Source organism: Phyllobates terribilis, unplaced genomic scaffold (assembly GCF_046119375.1).
Source record: "Phyllobates terribilis strain yellow unplaced genomic scaffold, ASM4611937v1 Scaffold_2__4_contigs__length_985480577, whole genome shotgun sequence".
Classification (NCBI taxonomy): Eukaryota; Metazoa; Chordata; class Amphibia; order Anura; family Dendrobatidae; genus Phyllobates; species Phyllobates terribilis.
Genome location: NW_027362762.1, coordinates 386,482,220 through 386,498,463, shown reverse-complemented (window position 1 = coordinate 386,498,463; position 16,244 = coordinate 386,482,220). Strand labels below are relative to the sequence as shown.

Genomic DNA, 16,244 nt, shown 5'->3' with positions numbered 1-16,244 from the left:
GTCCATGGGATTTGACTGGTATTGGTGCTTGGTCCCTTTCACACAAAAAGGGCAACTTTTAAATTAATGGGGTGGTCTGAAACTAAAATGTATTTTAATCCTAAATGCCTATCTATCCATGTGCATGCTGGTATAGTAAAATGAGTCATTATCAGGGGGCAGAGGTGCGGTTACTGCTGCGGGTTTTGCCCCCCCTGAAATGAAGCGTCATCAGTGACGTCCATTTCAGGAGCTGGGCTAGTCCTGCTGACATGCTTCAATTCCAAAATATGATCAGTGGATTCTTGTATTCTTGTCACTGAGCAATATACACAGTGACAGTGCACTCCTTTGCCGCTCTGATCAGAAGTGACTAGATGACAGGAGAGCGCACTGTCAGTGCGTGTTGTAATAAGAATACCTGGCGTGCTGAAAAAACAGAGACCAGCAGATTGCACAGTGACAAGAATCTGAGTGTACGTCGGAATTGACAACTGACACATGTTCAGTAGAGCAAGGACTAGCTTAGTCCATGAAATGGAGGTCACTGATGACGCTCTTTTTCAGGGAGGCAGTGACCGTAGCCTCTGCCCCCTGATGACGACTCATTTTACTATTCAAGCATGCACTGGGGTTCTCAAATGGAGAGTCATCAAAGAGGAAGTAGAAAAAAAAAGCAGTTTGATAGCGTATTGAGGGAACAATGGGGACTTTTTAATGAAAGTATATTGAAAAACAGATTCAAATATGACATTAAATAGATGGGTATTTAGAATTAAATTAAGTTTTAGATTTAGTTTTTCACCATCCCAAATACAGTCCCAATACAATTTCACTAATTTATGATGAAACTAAAGAGAGTCTGGTTATGATACTATATGTAAGGTATCACTCCATGTACCTAGGGAATAACTACATGTGCCTAGTGTATGACACCATTTACGTAAAGTATGACTCCATGTACAGTACAGACCAAAAGTTTGGACGCACCTTCTCATTTAAAGATTTTTCTGTATTTTCATGACTATGAAAATTGTACATTCACACTGCAGCCATCAAAACTATGAATTAACAGATGTGGAATTATATACTTAACAAAAAAGTGTGAAACAACTGAAAATATGTCTTATATTCTAGGTTCTTCAAAGTAGCCACCTTTTGCTTTGATGACTGCTTTTCACACTCTTGGCATTCTCTTGATGAGCTTCAAGAGGTAGTCACCGGAAATGGTTTTCACTTCACAGGTGTGCCCTGTCAGGTTTAGTAAGTGGGATTTCTTGCCTTATAAATGGGGTTGGGACCATCAGTTGTGTTGTGCAGAAGTCAAGTGGATACACAGCTGATAGTCCTACTGAATAGACTGTTAGAATTTGTATTATGGCAAGAAAAAAGCAGCTAAGTAAAGAAAAACGAGTGGCCATCATTACTTTAAGAAATGAAGGTCAGTCAGTGCGAAAAATTGGGCAAACTTTGAAAGTGTCCCCAAGTGCAGTTGCAAAAACCATCAAGCGCTGCAAAGAAACTGGCTCACATGAGGACCGTCCCAGGAAAGGAAAACCAAGAGTCACCTCTGCTTCTGAGGATAAGTTTATCTGAGTCACCAGCCTCAGAAATCGCAGGTTAACAGCAGCTCAGATTAGAGACCAGGTCAATGTCACACAGACTTCTAGCAGCAGACACATCTCTACAACAACTGTTAAGAGGAGACTTTGTGCAGCAGGCCTTCATGGTAAAATAGCTGCTAGGAAACCACTGCTAAGGACAGGCAACAAGCAGAAGAGACTTGTTTGGGCTAAAGAACACAAGGAATGGACATTAGACCAGTGGAAATCTGTGCTTTGGTCTGATGAGTTCAAATTTGAGATCTTTGGTTCCAACCACTATGTCTTTGTGTGACGCAGAAAAGGTGAACGGATGGACTCTACATGCCTGGTTCCCACCGTGAAGCATGGAGGAGAAGGTGTGATGGTGTGGGGGTGCTTTGCTGGTGACACTGTTGGGGATTTATTCAAAATTGAAGGCATACTGAACCAGCATGGCTACCACAGCATCTTGCAGGGGCATGCTATTCCATCCGGTTTGCGTTTAGTTGGACCATCATTTATTTTTCAACAGGACAATGACCCCAAACACACCTCCAGGCTGTGTAAGGGCTATTTGACCAAGAAGGTGAGTGATGGGGTGCTACGCCAGATGACCTGGCCTCCACAGTCACCAGACCTGAACCCAATCGAGATGGCTTGGGGTGAGCTGGACCGCAGAGTGAAGGCAAAAGGGCCAACAAGTGCTAAGCATCTCTGGGAACTCCTTCAAGATTGTTGGAAGACCATTTCCGGTGATTACCTCTTGAAGCTCATCAAGAGAATGCCAAGAATGTGCAAAGCAGTCATCAAAGCAAAAGGTGGCTACTTTGAAGAACCTAGAATATAAGACATATTTTCAGTTGTTTCACACTTTTTTGTTAAGTATATAATTCCACATGTGTTAATTCATAGTTTTGATGCCTTCAGTGTGAATGTACAATTTTCAAAGTCATAAAAATACAGAAAAATCTATAAATGAGAAGGTGTGTCCAAACTTTTGGTCTGTACTGTACCTAGTGTATGACTGCATGTACCTAGTATATGACTCCTTGTACCTAGGGTATGACTCCTTGTACCTAGTGTATAACTCCATGTATCTAGGGTATAACTCCATGTACTTAGTGCATGACTCCATGTACCTAGGGTATAACTCCAAGTGCCTAAGGTATGACTTTATGTACGTAGGGTATGACTCCATATACCTAGGGTATAACTCCATGTACTTAGTGTATGACTCCATGTATCTATGGTATAACGCCATGTGCCTAAGGTATGACTCCATGTTCGTAGGGTACAACTCCATGTGCCTAGTGTATGACTCCATGTACCTGGGGTATAACTTCTTGTGCCTAAGGTATGACTTGTTGTTCCTAGCGAATGACTCCGTGAATCTAGGGTATAACTCCATGAACCTAGCATATAACTCCTTATGCCTAAGGTATGACTCTATGTACGTTGGCTATGACTCCATGTACCTAGGGTATGAGTCCATGTACCTAGGGTATGAGTCCATGTACCTAGGGTATGAGTCCATGTACCTAGGGTATGACTCCTTGTACCTAGGGTATGACTCCATGTACCTAGAGTATAACTCCATGTACTTAGTGTATGACTCCATGTACCTAGGATATGAGTCCATGTATCATGTGTATGACTCCATGTACTTAGTGTATGACTCCAAGTACCCAGGGTATAGCTCCATGTGCCTAAGGTATTACTTCATGTACTTAGAGTATAATTCCATGCACCTAGGGTATAATTCCATGTACCAAGGATATGACTTCATGTACCTAGGGTATAATTCCATGTGCCTTGTGTATGACTCCATGTACTTCGTGTATGACTCCATGTACCTAGGGTATGACTCCATGTTCTAAGACACTACATTTGCTAAATAACAACTTGACATATTTGCACATTTTAACATCATTGCATGTTGAAACAACTCATCAAATAGTATACAATGGTTTATCAAATAATTGTGCTTTTAATAAAAGGGAAATAGAGACAGTAATTACTGCATTTATTTCTGTTGGCTGAGGGTGTGATAAAATTAAAAAAGCCAATAAATGTAAGGTCACATTTATTGATTGAGTAAAAATGGAAGAAAGTTTTTTATGCCCAGATGATGCAGCATCTTTAACAACATAACTCTATAAGAGTATATTAACAAGCAGCAGATTTGTTGAAGAAATGGCCCTATAGCAGTCCATAAGAGTTGTATTAGGAATCTACACTGTGTGTAGAATTATTAGGCAAGTTGTATTTTAGAGGATTATTTTTATTATTGATCAACAACTATGTTCTCAATCAACCCAAAAGACTCATAAATATCCAAGCTTAATATTTTTGGAAGTTGGAGTGGGTTTTTTTTAGATTTGGCTATCTTAGGAGGATATCTGTTTGTGCAGGTAACTATTACTGTGCAGAATTATTAGGCAACTTAATAAAAAACAAATATAATCCCATCTCACTTGTTTATTTTCACCAGGTGCACAAAATTTAGAAATAAACATTTCTGACATGCAAAAACAAAATCCAAAAAAATTAGTGATCAATATAGCCACCTTTCTTTATGATGACACTCAACAGCCTTCCATCCATAGATTCTGTCAGTTGCTTGATCTGTTTTTGATCAACATTGCGTGCAGCAGCCACCACAGCCTCCCACATACTGTTCCGAGAGGTGTACTGTTTTCCCTCCCTGTAGATCTCACATTTTATGATGGACCACAGGTTCTCTATGGGGTTCAGATCAGGTGAACAAGGGGGCCATGTCATTATTTTTTCTTCTTTTAGACCTTTACTGGCCAGCCACGCTGTGGAGTAGTTGGATGCATGTGATGGAGCATTGTCCTGCATGAAAATCATGTTTTTCTTGAACGATACCGACTTCTTCCTGTACCACTGCTTGAAGAAGTTGTCTTCCAGAAACTGGCAGTAGGTCTGGGAGTTGAGCTTCACTCCATCCTCAACCCGAAAAGGTCCCACAAGTTCATCTTTGATGATACCAGCCCATACCAGTACCCCACCTCCACTTTGCTGGTGTCTTTTTCGGTGTGGAGCTCTCTGCCCTTTACTGATCCAGCCTCTGGCCCATCCATCTGGCCCATCAAGAGTCACTCTCATTTCATCAGTCCATAAAACCTTTGAAAAATCAGTCTTAAGATATTTCTTGGCCCATTCTTGACGTTTTATCTTATATTTCTTGATCAAAGGTGGTCGTTTTTCAGCCTTCCTTACCTTGGCCATGTCCCTGAGTGTCACACACCTTGTGCTTTTTGATACTCCAGTAACGTTGCAGCTCTGAAATATGGCAAAACTGGTGGCGAATGGCATCTTGGCAGCTTCACGCTTGATTTTCCTCAATTCATGGGCAGTTATTTTGTGCCTTTTTCGGCCAACACGCTTCTTGCGACCCTGTTGGCTATTTGCCATGAAACGCTTGATTGTTCGGTGATCATGCTTCAAAAGTTTGGAAATTTCAAGACTGCTGCATCCCTCTGCAAGAAATCTCACAATTTTGGACTTTACAGAGCCCGTCAAATCTCTCTTCTGACCCATTTTGCCAAAGGAAATGAAGTTGCCTAATAATTAAGCACATGTTATATAGAGTGTTGATGTGATTAGTCAACACCCCTCCTCATTACAGAGATGCACATCACCAGATTTACTTAATTGGTAGTTGGCTCTCAGGTCTATGCAGCTTGGATTAGGACAACATGTATAAAAAGTATCATGTGATCAAAATACTCATTTGCCTAATAGTTCTGCACACAGTGTATATGTATGAATTCTTCAAAGAACTAAGGGCCTAATTCCTATGTTTATTAAATGATCTTTTGGGTTCAAGGCTATTATATGGTTGTAATGATAGTGAGTGATGAGGGTACTGTTCTTGTAAAACTGACTACCACTTTTAGAAAGGCCCAGTGTTTCTTCATCTAAACAAATATTTTGTAATAGTCCCTTGTTAATGTTCCTATTTTTTATAACGATGCCTTGTATATATTATCAAGGTGGCCGTAATTGGAACGATTGCAAGAATTTCTCCATTGAATAAAAATAAGAACTGTGCAGCTGGTAAAAAATGGTTAAATATCGAATCCATGTGACATTTTATTTTGTCCTACCCTTATTGACCAGTTATGCTGATTTATAAGACTTTCCTTCATGATTGGTAAACGTTTGCTACACAGATTAAAGAATAGTTGCAAACCTGATTATGAGGTTACAAGACCAGAATTCAATTTCTCTCTCATCCCCTTCATTTCGCTAACTCCAAACTGCACCATCTTCCCACGTTATATTTGTTTTTGAAAATGTTAATATTATACTAGTTAGACTAAAGTGATAATTTTTCTCAAAGTGTGAAAATTTGCTATTTTCTTCCCCTTGCACTCGACGAGTCTACACTAATAACCTGTTTTTACATATTTTACTCTTAAACAGAATGTATCACAAGGTTTTTGCCCCCTTAATCTGAGAGCAGCATGATGTAAAGACAGAGACCCTGATTTCACTGAAAGTGTCACTTACTGGGCTGTTTGCTGTAGTTTTAATACAATAACTGTTTAATCAGCAGGGAATTATCAGTACAAGACTAGCTGTCATGTAGTCCTCCATATTCATATGCTCTTTATAACCTTGCTCACACCACTTATTGGCAGTTTTCTGCCTATGCACAGTGTACACAGAATGCTGCCAATCAGTGATGTGGGCGGGGTTATACAGAGCTCAGCATTCTGAGAACTGGAAGATGTGCAGCAGATAAAACAGTGGTTTTATCAAAACAACATCAAGCAGTCTAGAAACTGATACATCACTGGAATCAGAGTTTCTATCTTTAAATGATGTTGCTGTCAGATGGGGTAACAAAATCTGGTGATAGATTCCCTTTAATGTTTTTCTTAGAACATATTTTGTATATCCTAATCTATACATTAATGTAGTCATGAATCTAATTGTATTACCAAAGCCAAAGACACATTATTTATATTATACCACATTCAGCAGGAAAGACACGCTGATTAATTCCATAGTGTTCCAGAAAAAGTATAAATAGTTTTGGCAACTTGTGTGGCCTCAGATCTATTGTAGTTCTCCTACTTTTAAACTTAGTGGTTTCTCCCCAAATTTACCACCTAAGCCCTATTGAATAGGAGCCAAGTGGCTTGTTGGCTGAACTCTTAATCAAATTTTGACCTGTTTTTCTGAAAAACAGAACTGATTTCATTATTCTGGCAGTAAACTCTTTTGTGTAATGACATATTCAGTAAGAAGGAGGGGACAAATTCTGTGACAATCTGAGAGCCAAACAGAAGTTCTAATGATTTGTATAGGTCAATCATCGCCACACCCTAAATATACAAGTTAATATCCGGTATATGGCAACGCTTTCATTTTCCATATAAGTAGGTGTGAGCGTGCCATGGTCACTTCCCCAAAATATTTTCCAATGTTTGCTCAAGTTTTCTTTAACATTCTTTGATTTATTAAAGATTGCCTTACATTTCAAAAACACACAGCTATCCTAATTTATTTGTAAATGTAACATTATTTTAGGTGTATAAGACATATAAATGCCGCATTGCTTTTATTGAATGCAAGCAACAAACTATTAATTTCTGTTCATACATCAAATATTATATAACTTAGATCATTGCAAGTATACCAAGAGCCTTACCTAAAGCAGAAAGTATTGCGGCAGCCCAGAACATCTCTCCCATTAATGCTGGTACAAAAAGTAATCCACCCATGCGCTTGCCATAAATCTGCTGGAAAGGGTCTAGCATGGTAACATATCCCCTTGATCGCATGGGCTTAGCAAAGAAAAGACCACCTAGAATAAGATGCAGAATATATTTTTATCTGGTGGACATGTTGCTATAAGTAGGAACTGGCCTGCTGCAGCTATGGTCTACTAACTAATGGCAGCAACAGCAACGGAAACGCTAAAGCCATTAATCCAATAACCACTGATGTGTACTGTACGTACTATAATAATGTACTATAATGTGCTATAATGAGGTACTATAATGATGATTAGATTACGACTGCTATTTGCAAACAAACCGTGTAAAATTAAACAGGTTTACAACATTAAGGTGTTGGTCAGCACATCAGAATTTCTTAAGTACAAGTGCTGTAAAGAGACCATGCCTTATTGAAACTACAGTTCATTAACAGGTATAGGAATAAAGGCTGCACATTCCTAACCTTATGGTTTCTCCAATTTAAAAATATATTAGGCACCGGCTCAGTATTGTTTGCTATTCGGATGAGCATAACATCATGACCAAATGACTCAACAACTGCAATAACACATATTTCTTTATGTTTCTTTATAGTTTACTGAATTCTGAACACAGCCTTTTACATATATTATGGCTACATTACATTTGATAATGTCATGTAACAGAGGGCAATATCTGTGATACATAACAATTAATTACATACTCTTTTGGTTGCAATTACTGTTTTTGTGAGCCCCAAACTGGTAAAATATTTTCTCACGCCGGATCAACATACTATATCACAAGTGTCAGTACATATTATAGTCAGTATATTCTACTGTCCAGCAATGTCCGACACTTAATTATATTTGTTCACAGTATTCAATATTGCTTACAAGAAAATCATATTGTACTTTTTAATACAGTTTTCAACATAAAATTGCTTTGTTAGTTTGTAAATTGAATTTGCAACATAGGTGATAAATTGACAAAACCATTAGATTATTTTGGCTTTGGTCTTTAATACATAGTGTTTAGATCCATTATAAAATATGTTGTCGCTAGAATTAAATTGATGACCCAAAATAACTATTCATATATAATACATATTAGTATGACTATACCATACAATGTACCATATATCTAAGCATTACACATGGTAGTGTACTATGCAAAACTGAAAATACAATATAAATACGGCTTATAGTACATTATTGCGGACAGCATACTTTTTGGAGGGTGACTTCTAGGGTATTCTGCTTGCAGCTTCTTTGTCTAAAATTGCCATCATTTTCATTTTAATTTACTATTTGTAAAATGTAAAATTCAGAGGCAACGTGAAAGGTCAAAATACAGACTGTAATGGTACAGTATAGCATCCCATGAAAAATTAATTGTTGTGTGCCCAGACATGCATTATTAGAACATTTTGCCTTCTGAAATTTTTCACACTAATTATTAATCACATATGGGAAATATGTATTAAAGATATTTTTTCCTGCCTTGAATTCAAGACAAAAATATTTTTTTGAAATTAATTTTCATTATAATTTTTTTCCCTAATAAGAACTCCATTGCATTATCCTTTGTGCGCCCTGAAATAAAACAGCACACCGCATTCAAGGCCTGAAAAGGTTATTTCAATGCAGCCTTTCAATGGAAAATTGATTAGATATGTCTGCTTATTAAATTAGCCGTGCATTAACCTCCGCATCTCCCTGATATTTGTATTCCTCCACTCTTATTTGATTTGCGGATAACCATAGTTAGTTTTGACTGAAACAAATATCAATACATGTAATTTAATTCTGACTTACCCACGATAAGACTGAGCGAGTAGCCAATAGGTGCTTGAGCCCATGCCAGCCCATACCCTGACACATATACTGCTTCTGCTGTCCCATTGATGTATCCTCCACCAACCCATGTTGCTGGTGTATTGTATTGCCATAGAAAAAGAGATAAAAAAAATAAACAAAATAAAAATAATATATATATTACTATGCATAATATATATATTTATTAATTTTTAATCAATTCATTCATTCCTTTATTCTTTCGATCCACACATATGACTTGGAAATGAGAAAGGGTGTTAAATAAATCACTATATGTAACACAAAGTGAAATGTTTAGTGCTTCAGTTAATTGTTGGCTTTCAAAGTAACTACGTACCTGCAATGTCCATTTAATATTAAACAAGTCTAGCTAAGTCCTAGCAGAGAAAACATTGCTGCAGTTAATCATTCAATTATTATCATGAATTATGCAGACAATTTAGCAATGTATACAAGTGAAGGTGGAAAGTAATGAAATAATACTCAGCTAGAGAATACAGTAAATGCACAGCCTGTATAAATGAAGCTGTACTGCAGCCACAGATCATAATTGAGTAGTCAGCAATAGAGAAGAAATCTTAAAATATTCTCTTCTCTGAGCCTTCGAGACAGGAATCAGAATAGTTTGCAATGAATTTTGAACCTAGAGCCTGAATTTTACCATCTCCAGTAAACAACAACATGACAGGTGGTAAATAACAAGTAGTAAAATCTGTAAGGTTATTCTGCACCCTATCTGGATCAGTATAGTGTGCCAAGGAGCAAATCAATGCAGATTTCCTTCATTAAAGCAGGCTCCTCATAAAGATCAGCCTTATTAGCTGCTGATAGAAAACTTTATAAAAAAAAGAAGGTGGGTCCTCACCTGTAGTTGTAAAAGCTCCAACCAGGAGACCTATATCTCTTCCACCCACAATAATTCCTTCTCGAGGATCTCCGTCACCGCGTGAGTTTTTAGTTCTCCAGGCTGCCCAGATGCCCACAAATAAGATAGCCAAGTAGAAAAGGATTATTGCCACCAGCCCTTCCACATGGAAAGCCATCTTCTACAGGAACGTCTGGCTATTTCATGAAGGTCTCTATGTGGCTACAGCTCTTGTGCCCCCTGTACATGGAGAACTATAAGAAAGATAAAGATAATCAGCTTAACATCCCTCCTGACACACTACCTCTATGCAGGATAATAACCATCAAAGAAGTCACAGGAAAATATCAACAAGTCAGTCACCTGTAAAGAGCAGCTCCTCTGCCTGCACTGAGCTCCTACTCTCATCAATCACTGCCTGTCTCGCAATGCTAGGGATTTCTCTGCTTCACTCCACCACAAAAAGGCAAGAAATCCAATGTTACTTCTACTATAACAGATCACAACTAACAGTATATTATTGTCATTCTGGATGTATGGATAGATCTCACATTTAGTCAGACTGTGTTATAAATATTATTCATTTCTAAGAAACTTAATTCATCTCTTGCTCCCACCTAATACTAATATACAATCCATATATAATACATCTAAAAAGAAAAATCACAGTTTAACAATATTGACTAAAGCATCTGCTAACAATGAAACAAAAGGAGACAGAGAGGACCCTGACCCACCCTTACAGCTTCTACAGAAATAAGGGTAACACAATCTGTTAGTAAAGTTACACTGATTGTTGTCCTGTTTTCTCTTTATTCATTAAACCAGTCAATGCTTTCACAATAGTAACGCATTACAAATGTGCCCTATCTGATCACGATAAGAATCAAGTTCTTAGTCTTTGCACTTTTCTATTAAAGTTGAAATATATTTTTGAATGAGTTAATATTAATCGATTAGATAATACCTAGGTTTTGCCAATTTCGAATACTCACATTATGTATAGGTCATCAAACACTTGTCATCATTCAGCAGCAACCTCCAAGTCACAGTGTATGCCCACTCCCTTGCTCTGCATCTGGCTGCACACACCCTGCTACACAAGCAGGAGCACTATCCCCCTGCTGCTCCTATACTCCACTATTCGCTTCTCATTCAAGTAAAAAAGAAAATCCACCCCCTGAGAGCTGCAGTCTGCTTTCCTCTGTCAAATCATACTGTCAAAAATCTAGGGAAAATGTATTCTTTTTTACTCATGAAGGTGGAGGCTATATATCATGTTCAGTATGAAAATGCAGAGTCTGATGTAATTTCAGTCTGACTATTGTGGTGGGAATACATCCATTATTACTGTGGAACTGTCCTAGGTCCTGATCATCATAACCACAGAATTGGAATCTGCTTAATCTAAACAAGTAGTCACCAGAGGGATGGAAATAGTTTTCGTCTTGGCTGAGAGTATTTAGCCACACAACTAAAGGATAAAAATAGGTTTAGTCTTGGCTGAGAGTATTTACCATACAACTAAAGGAAATAAATAGGTATAGTCTTGGATGAGAGTATTTAGCCATACAACTGAGGGATAGACATAGGTTTAGTCTCGGCTGAGAGTATTTAGTCATACAACCGAGGGATGGACAAAGGTTTAGTCTTGACTGAGAGTATATACTCATACAACGGAGGGATGGAAATAGTTTTTAGTCTTGGCTGAGAGTATTTAGTCAATTTAGTCATACAACTGAGAGATAGAAATTCATTTAGTCTTGGCTGAGAATATTTAGCCATACAACCGAGGGATGGACATAGGTTTAGTCTTCGCTGAGACTATTTAGCCATACAACTGAGGGATGGACAAAGGTTTAGTCTTGGCTGAGAGTATATAATCATACAACAGAGGGATGGAAATAGTTTTTAGTCTTGGCTGAGAGTATTTAGTCAATTTAGTCATACAACTGAGAGATAGAAATAGATTTAGTCTTGGCTGAGAATATTTAGCCATACAACCGAGAGATGGACATAGGTTTAGTCTTGGCTGAGAGTATATAGCCATAGAATGGAGGGATGGAAATAGTTTTAGTCTTTACTGAGAGAAATATAGTCATGTAAATAATGTATCTAATGTCTATCTGCTTGTTTTTTTTAGATAGCAGAGCATAATGAAACATTGGCTCCCATTTATAGTAGTAAAGTTTTAGTCTTACCTGTAGAGTGTTTGACACTCTTGTCTTTCCAGGACATCAAATCCTCTTCCTGCAGAACTTCTCCACTTCTTCCAATTTTTTTTTTACATAATATTTAATAGTAGGGATTATTATAAGCTTATTATATACTTAATTGGGCTTGTCTCTGACAAACTGGACTCAACGGAGAACCTCTTGGCTTTATTAAAAGAAAATTCTTATAAAGCTGGAAGGTTGTTCGTCATAGATCAGTTGGTGGACGTCAGAAAACGCTATATGGCTTTTGAGAAGAATAAATGAATAATTATGGGCAAATAGTTATGGGGGAAGGGGATGTATATAGAAAAGCGACAGCGTGAAAAAAATGGTGTAGTGATAAAAATAGGGATAGACATCATCAAAAGCTTAAAATAACCCAGGCACACCTCTAGAAATCCACGTCCACTCCTGCACGACTTTTAATGCATCTTCTGGGCATGACGCACTGCAGAATACTTCTCCACCTCTTCCATTTGACTGATTAATAGAGAAAGGTTTTTTCCTCAATGGTTAGTGTTTGCCTGCACTTTTAAGGCTCAGCTGTCAAATACAATTCAAAGATTGATTGAAGAAACAGGTCACCACATTCTTGTTAACATAATGAAAATTCTAATATAGTGAAACAGACTAAAGAAAAAAACAATGCTATTAACTAACTGTCTAATTTAAATCTTGCTCACATTTAGTCTTTGATATACATTGCAACCACTCATTGATGGTTTCAAATAAAAGTGGTTTTAGGAAAGAGTCTTTAACGATGATGTTTCATATCAGTGTCCCAATAATTTGTGTTCTAAATTGCTCAATCAATTTTATTTACTGTCAGGTCTGAGGTAAACTGAGGAGGATTCGTGACAGATCAGGCCATTCCTTATATTTAAGGTCATGTGAGCTAATAACCTCCAAATCTGCAATTGATGATTTTGACCTAAAAACTGTTGTAATACTGAGGTGTTCATCAAATGTACAGTGGGTACGGAAAGTATTCAGACCAATTATTTTTTTCACTCTTTTTTTCATTGCAGCCATTTGGTACATTCCAAAAAGTTCATTTTTTTCTCATTAAAGTACACTTTGCACCCCATCTTGACTGAAAAAAACAGAAATGTAGAAATTTTTGCAAATTTATTAAAAAAGAAAAACTGAAATATCACATGGTCATAAGTATTCAGACCCTTTGCTCAGACGCTCATATTTAAGTCATATGCTGTCCATTTCCTTGTGATCCGCCTTGAGATGCTTCTACTCCTTCATTGGAGTCCAGCTGTGTTTAATTGAACTGATAGGACTTGATTTGGAAAGACACACACCTGTCTATATAAGACCTCAAAGCTCACAGTGTATGTCAGACCAAATGGGAATCATGAGCTCAAAGGAACTGCCCAAGGAGCTCAGAGACAGAATTGTGGCAAGGCACAGATCTGGCCAAGGTTACAAAAGAATTTCTGCATTACTCAAGGTTCCTAAGAGCACAGTGGCCTCCATAATCCTTAAATGGAAGAAGTTTGAGACCACCAGAAGTCTTCCTAGAGCTGGCTGTCCAGCCAAACTGAGCAATCGAGGGAGAAGAGCCTTGGTGACAGAGGTAAAGAAGAACCCCAAGATCACTGTGGCTGAGCTCCAGAGATGCAGTAGGGAGATGGGAGAAAGTTCCACAAAGTCAACTATCACTGCAGCCCTCCACCAGTCGGGCCTTTATGGCAGAGTGGCCCGACAGAAGCCTCTCCTCAGTGCAAGACATATGAAAGCCCGTATAGAGTTTGCTCAAAAACACATGAAGGACTCCCAGACTATGAGAAATAAGATTCTCTGGTCTGATGAGATGAAGATAGAACTTTTTGGTGATAATTCTAAGCGGTATGTGTGGAGAAAACCAGGCACTGCTCATCACCTGCCCAATACAATCCCAGCAGTGAAACATGATGGTGGCAGCATCATGCTATGGGGGTGTTTTTCAGCTGCAGAGACAGGACTACTGGTTGTGTAGCACCCTGAGGATTCGGCTGCTACAGGGGTATTACACCTCAAGCCAGAGGTGTGGTATTCCACTCCCGGGTAAGGATGGAGTGTGGAACTGAGCTCAGTAGGCTGCATACACTACATACATCCCATTTCCGGGGGACAGACCGACGGTACTCCCACCAGTTTATGTGCAGGTACGATAGTGTCTGTCCCTGGCTGGAGTGGGAGGGGGGTGGAACATCCCAGTAGTGTAGGGGCAGATAGTGGGAGCAGTCTGGGTAATGCTAGGAGCTCATTGGGTGCTGGTCACCTGAGCTCACACATAGAGGGAGTATATAAGGTGGGAACCATCTTAGATCAGGGTCAGACAGTCAGACAGGCAGACAGCTACTAGTCAGTCTGTTGTAGAGGGTCAAGCAGTCCTGAAAGAAGAGAGAGAGGAGTCAGAAGGACCCAGAGGGGAAGAAGAGGGAACCCCAAGAGCCCAAATACAAGCAACAGGGTGAAGGGTTGGCACAAGGGTACCGGATCCCAAGCTGGTGGAGGGCACTAATCCTCAGCCAGAGACCGGAGGTTGTGGGCAGGATCTGCCACGACCCCCCACTAAATCCACCAGGAAGGCAGACCAAGTATAGGGTCAGGGAACCCAGAAGAGGTGTACCCACCAAGAGACCCGAGGGAGCCGGACATAGGTGGATCCCTGGTGGGGAAGGCCAGAGAAAAGAAACGTCAGAAAGGGAGCTCAGGATCACGCTCCAGAATTACCTGGGGGTTGGCCGAGTCCAGGACCTGGTGGACGCAGCACGGCTCGGGTGGTCACTCAAGGCCGGAGTGACCAGAACAACAGCAGTAAGTAAAAACCCTGAACTGCACAGCCCGACTCTGAGTCTTAATACCATCCTCACTGCACCACCACAACCACCACCCTCTACAACTGACCCCCTGAGGCTATACCCCTCCCGTTGGGGGTTATACTACCAGAAGCTGCACACACACCACCAGCCTCAGCGGACCCTGCTGCAGCGGCGGCCGTATTGACCGCAAATCAACGGGTGGCGTAGTCGACACTAAAGAACATCCAGCAACATCTGTAGGACTGCCACACACTGAGCTTGACACCCTGGGCATGGACCGGGTCACCGCCACTCGGAGACTACAACCCCCATCTGATCCGGCTCCGGGTATTCCCCAAACAACACTGGCCCAGGGGGCGCGTCAACTCTGGCGTAGTCGGCAGGAATACGTGCCCGCAACAACCGGGTACTGCGTGCCTGAAGAAAAGTTCACCGTTACCTTAAAAAGAAGTCTCCCGCCGGTTCTGGAGGGTCCCCGCCAACGGACCCCATCACAGGTCGTTTCCCGCCGGTTGTCCGCCATTTGCAGCTTTTTCCCGCCATCCATGGAGTTTCCCGCCACTGGGAGACGATTCCCGCCATTTCCAAAGATTTCCCGCCTTGGAAGAGCGGACGCCATTATGGGCGTGCCAGAGGGTGGCAAGAGGCCACCTCCCATCGTGGGCCAGGTCGAAGAATGGCGCCAAAAGCGGAAACCGCGCCCACCAACAGAGACTGTGATGCTGGAAGTGTCCATCAGCGTAAGAGAACTGCCCCTGGAACTGACAATCACAAAGTTGCCCCGGGACCACCCTCGATGTGGGCGGAGACTGAACAAAAGAACGAAGATGGGTGCAGCCTGGAGGAGTCTGGAGAGAGCGCACCCGGAGACAAGAAGTCTGGAGAGGACTCCGGAGAAAGCGTACCCGGAGATGGAAGGAGAGTCAGGCAGCACCGACCCAGTGGTCAGGAGCCTGCTGCAAGCAACAACCCCACTAGGCTTAGTGGAGATCCTGGCACAGCTCCCCCGAGACCGGGAGTGTGCACAGACCGCGCTGGAGGGCCTCGCACGGAGGATGGCCCAGGTGCAGCAAGACACGCTGACGGAGTGGAGCCGTGAGATGGCCCAGCAGACCGGAACCCGTCAGCGGAGCATGCCACCCGAGATGAGGAGACAGACCGCCTCTGAGGATGGTGCAGGAGGAGTGAAGGCCGGAGACGGCGCCGAGA

At 40.6% G+C, this 16,244-nt stretch overlaps 1 protein-coding gene across 3 annotated transcripts in view; it reads right to left on the bottom strand.

Annotated features, from left to right (window-relative positions):
• The window catches only part of SLC5A7 (solute carrier family 5 member 7), a 55,440-nt gene extending 42,780 nt beyond the window's left edge, over positions 1-12,660 (bottom strand). Inside the window, exons 1-4 of one of the 3 annotated variants that reach the window (XM_073664811.1) lie at positions 12,202-12,660; positions 10,001-10,254; positions 9,115-9,228; positions 7,249-7,404 (exon numbers count right to left, since the gene is read on the bottom strand). In XM_073664811.1, coding sequence (XP_073520912.1) covers positions 7,249-7,404; positions 9,115-9,228; positions 10,001-10,178 — 448 coding nt within the window. In that variant the 5' untranslated portion in view covers positions 10,179-10,254; positions 12,202-12,660. Of the gene's footprint in view, positions 1-7,248; positions 7,405-9,114; positions 9,229-10,000; positions 10,255-10,363; positions 10,481-10,995; positions 11,260-12,201 lie in introns of those variants that run through there. The other 2 variants (XM_073664810.1, XM_073664812.1) reach the window with 2 other exon arrangements.
• Between the last annotated feature and the right edge of the window lie 3,584 nt (positions 12,661-16,244).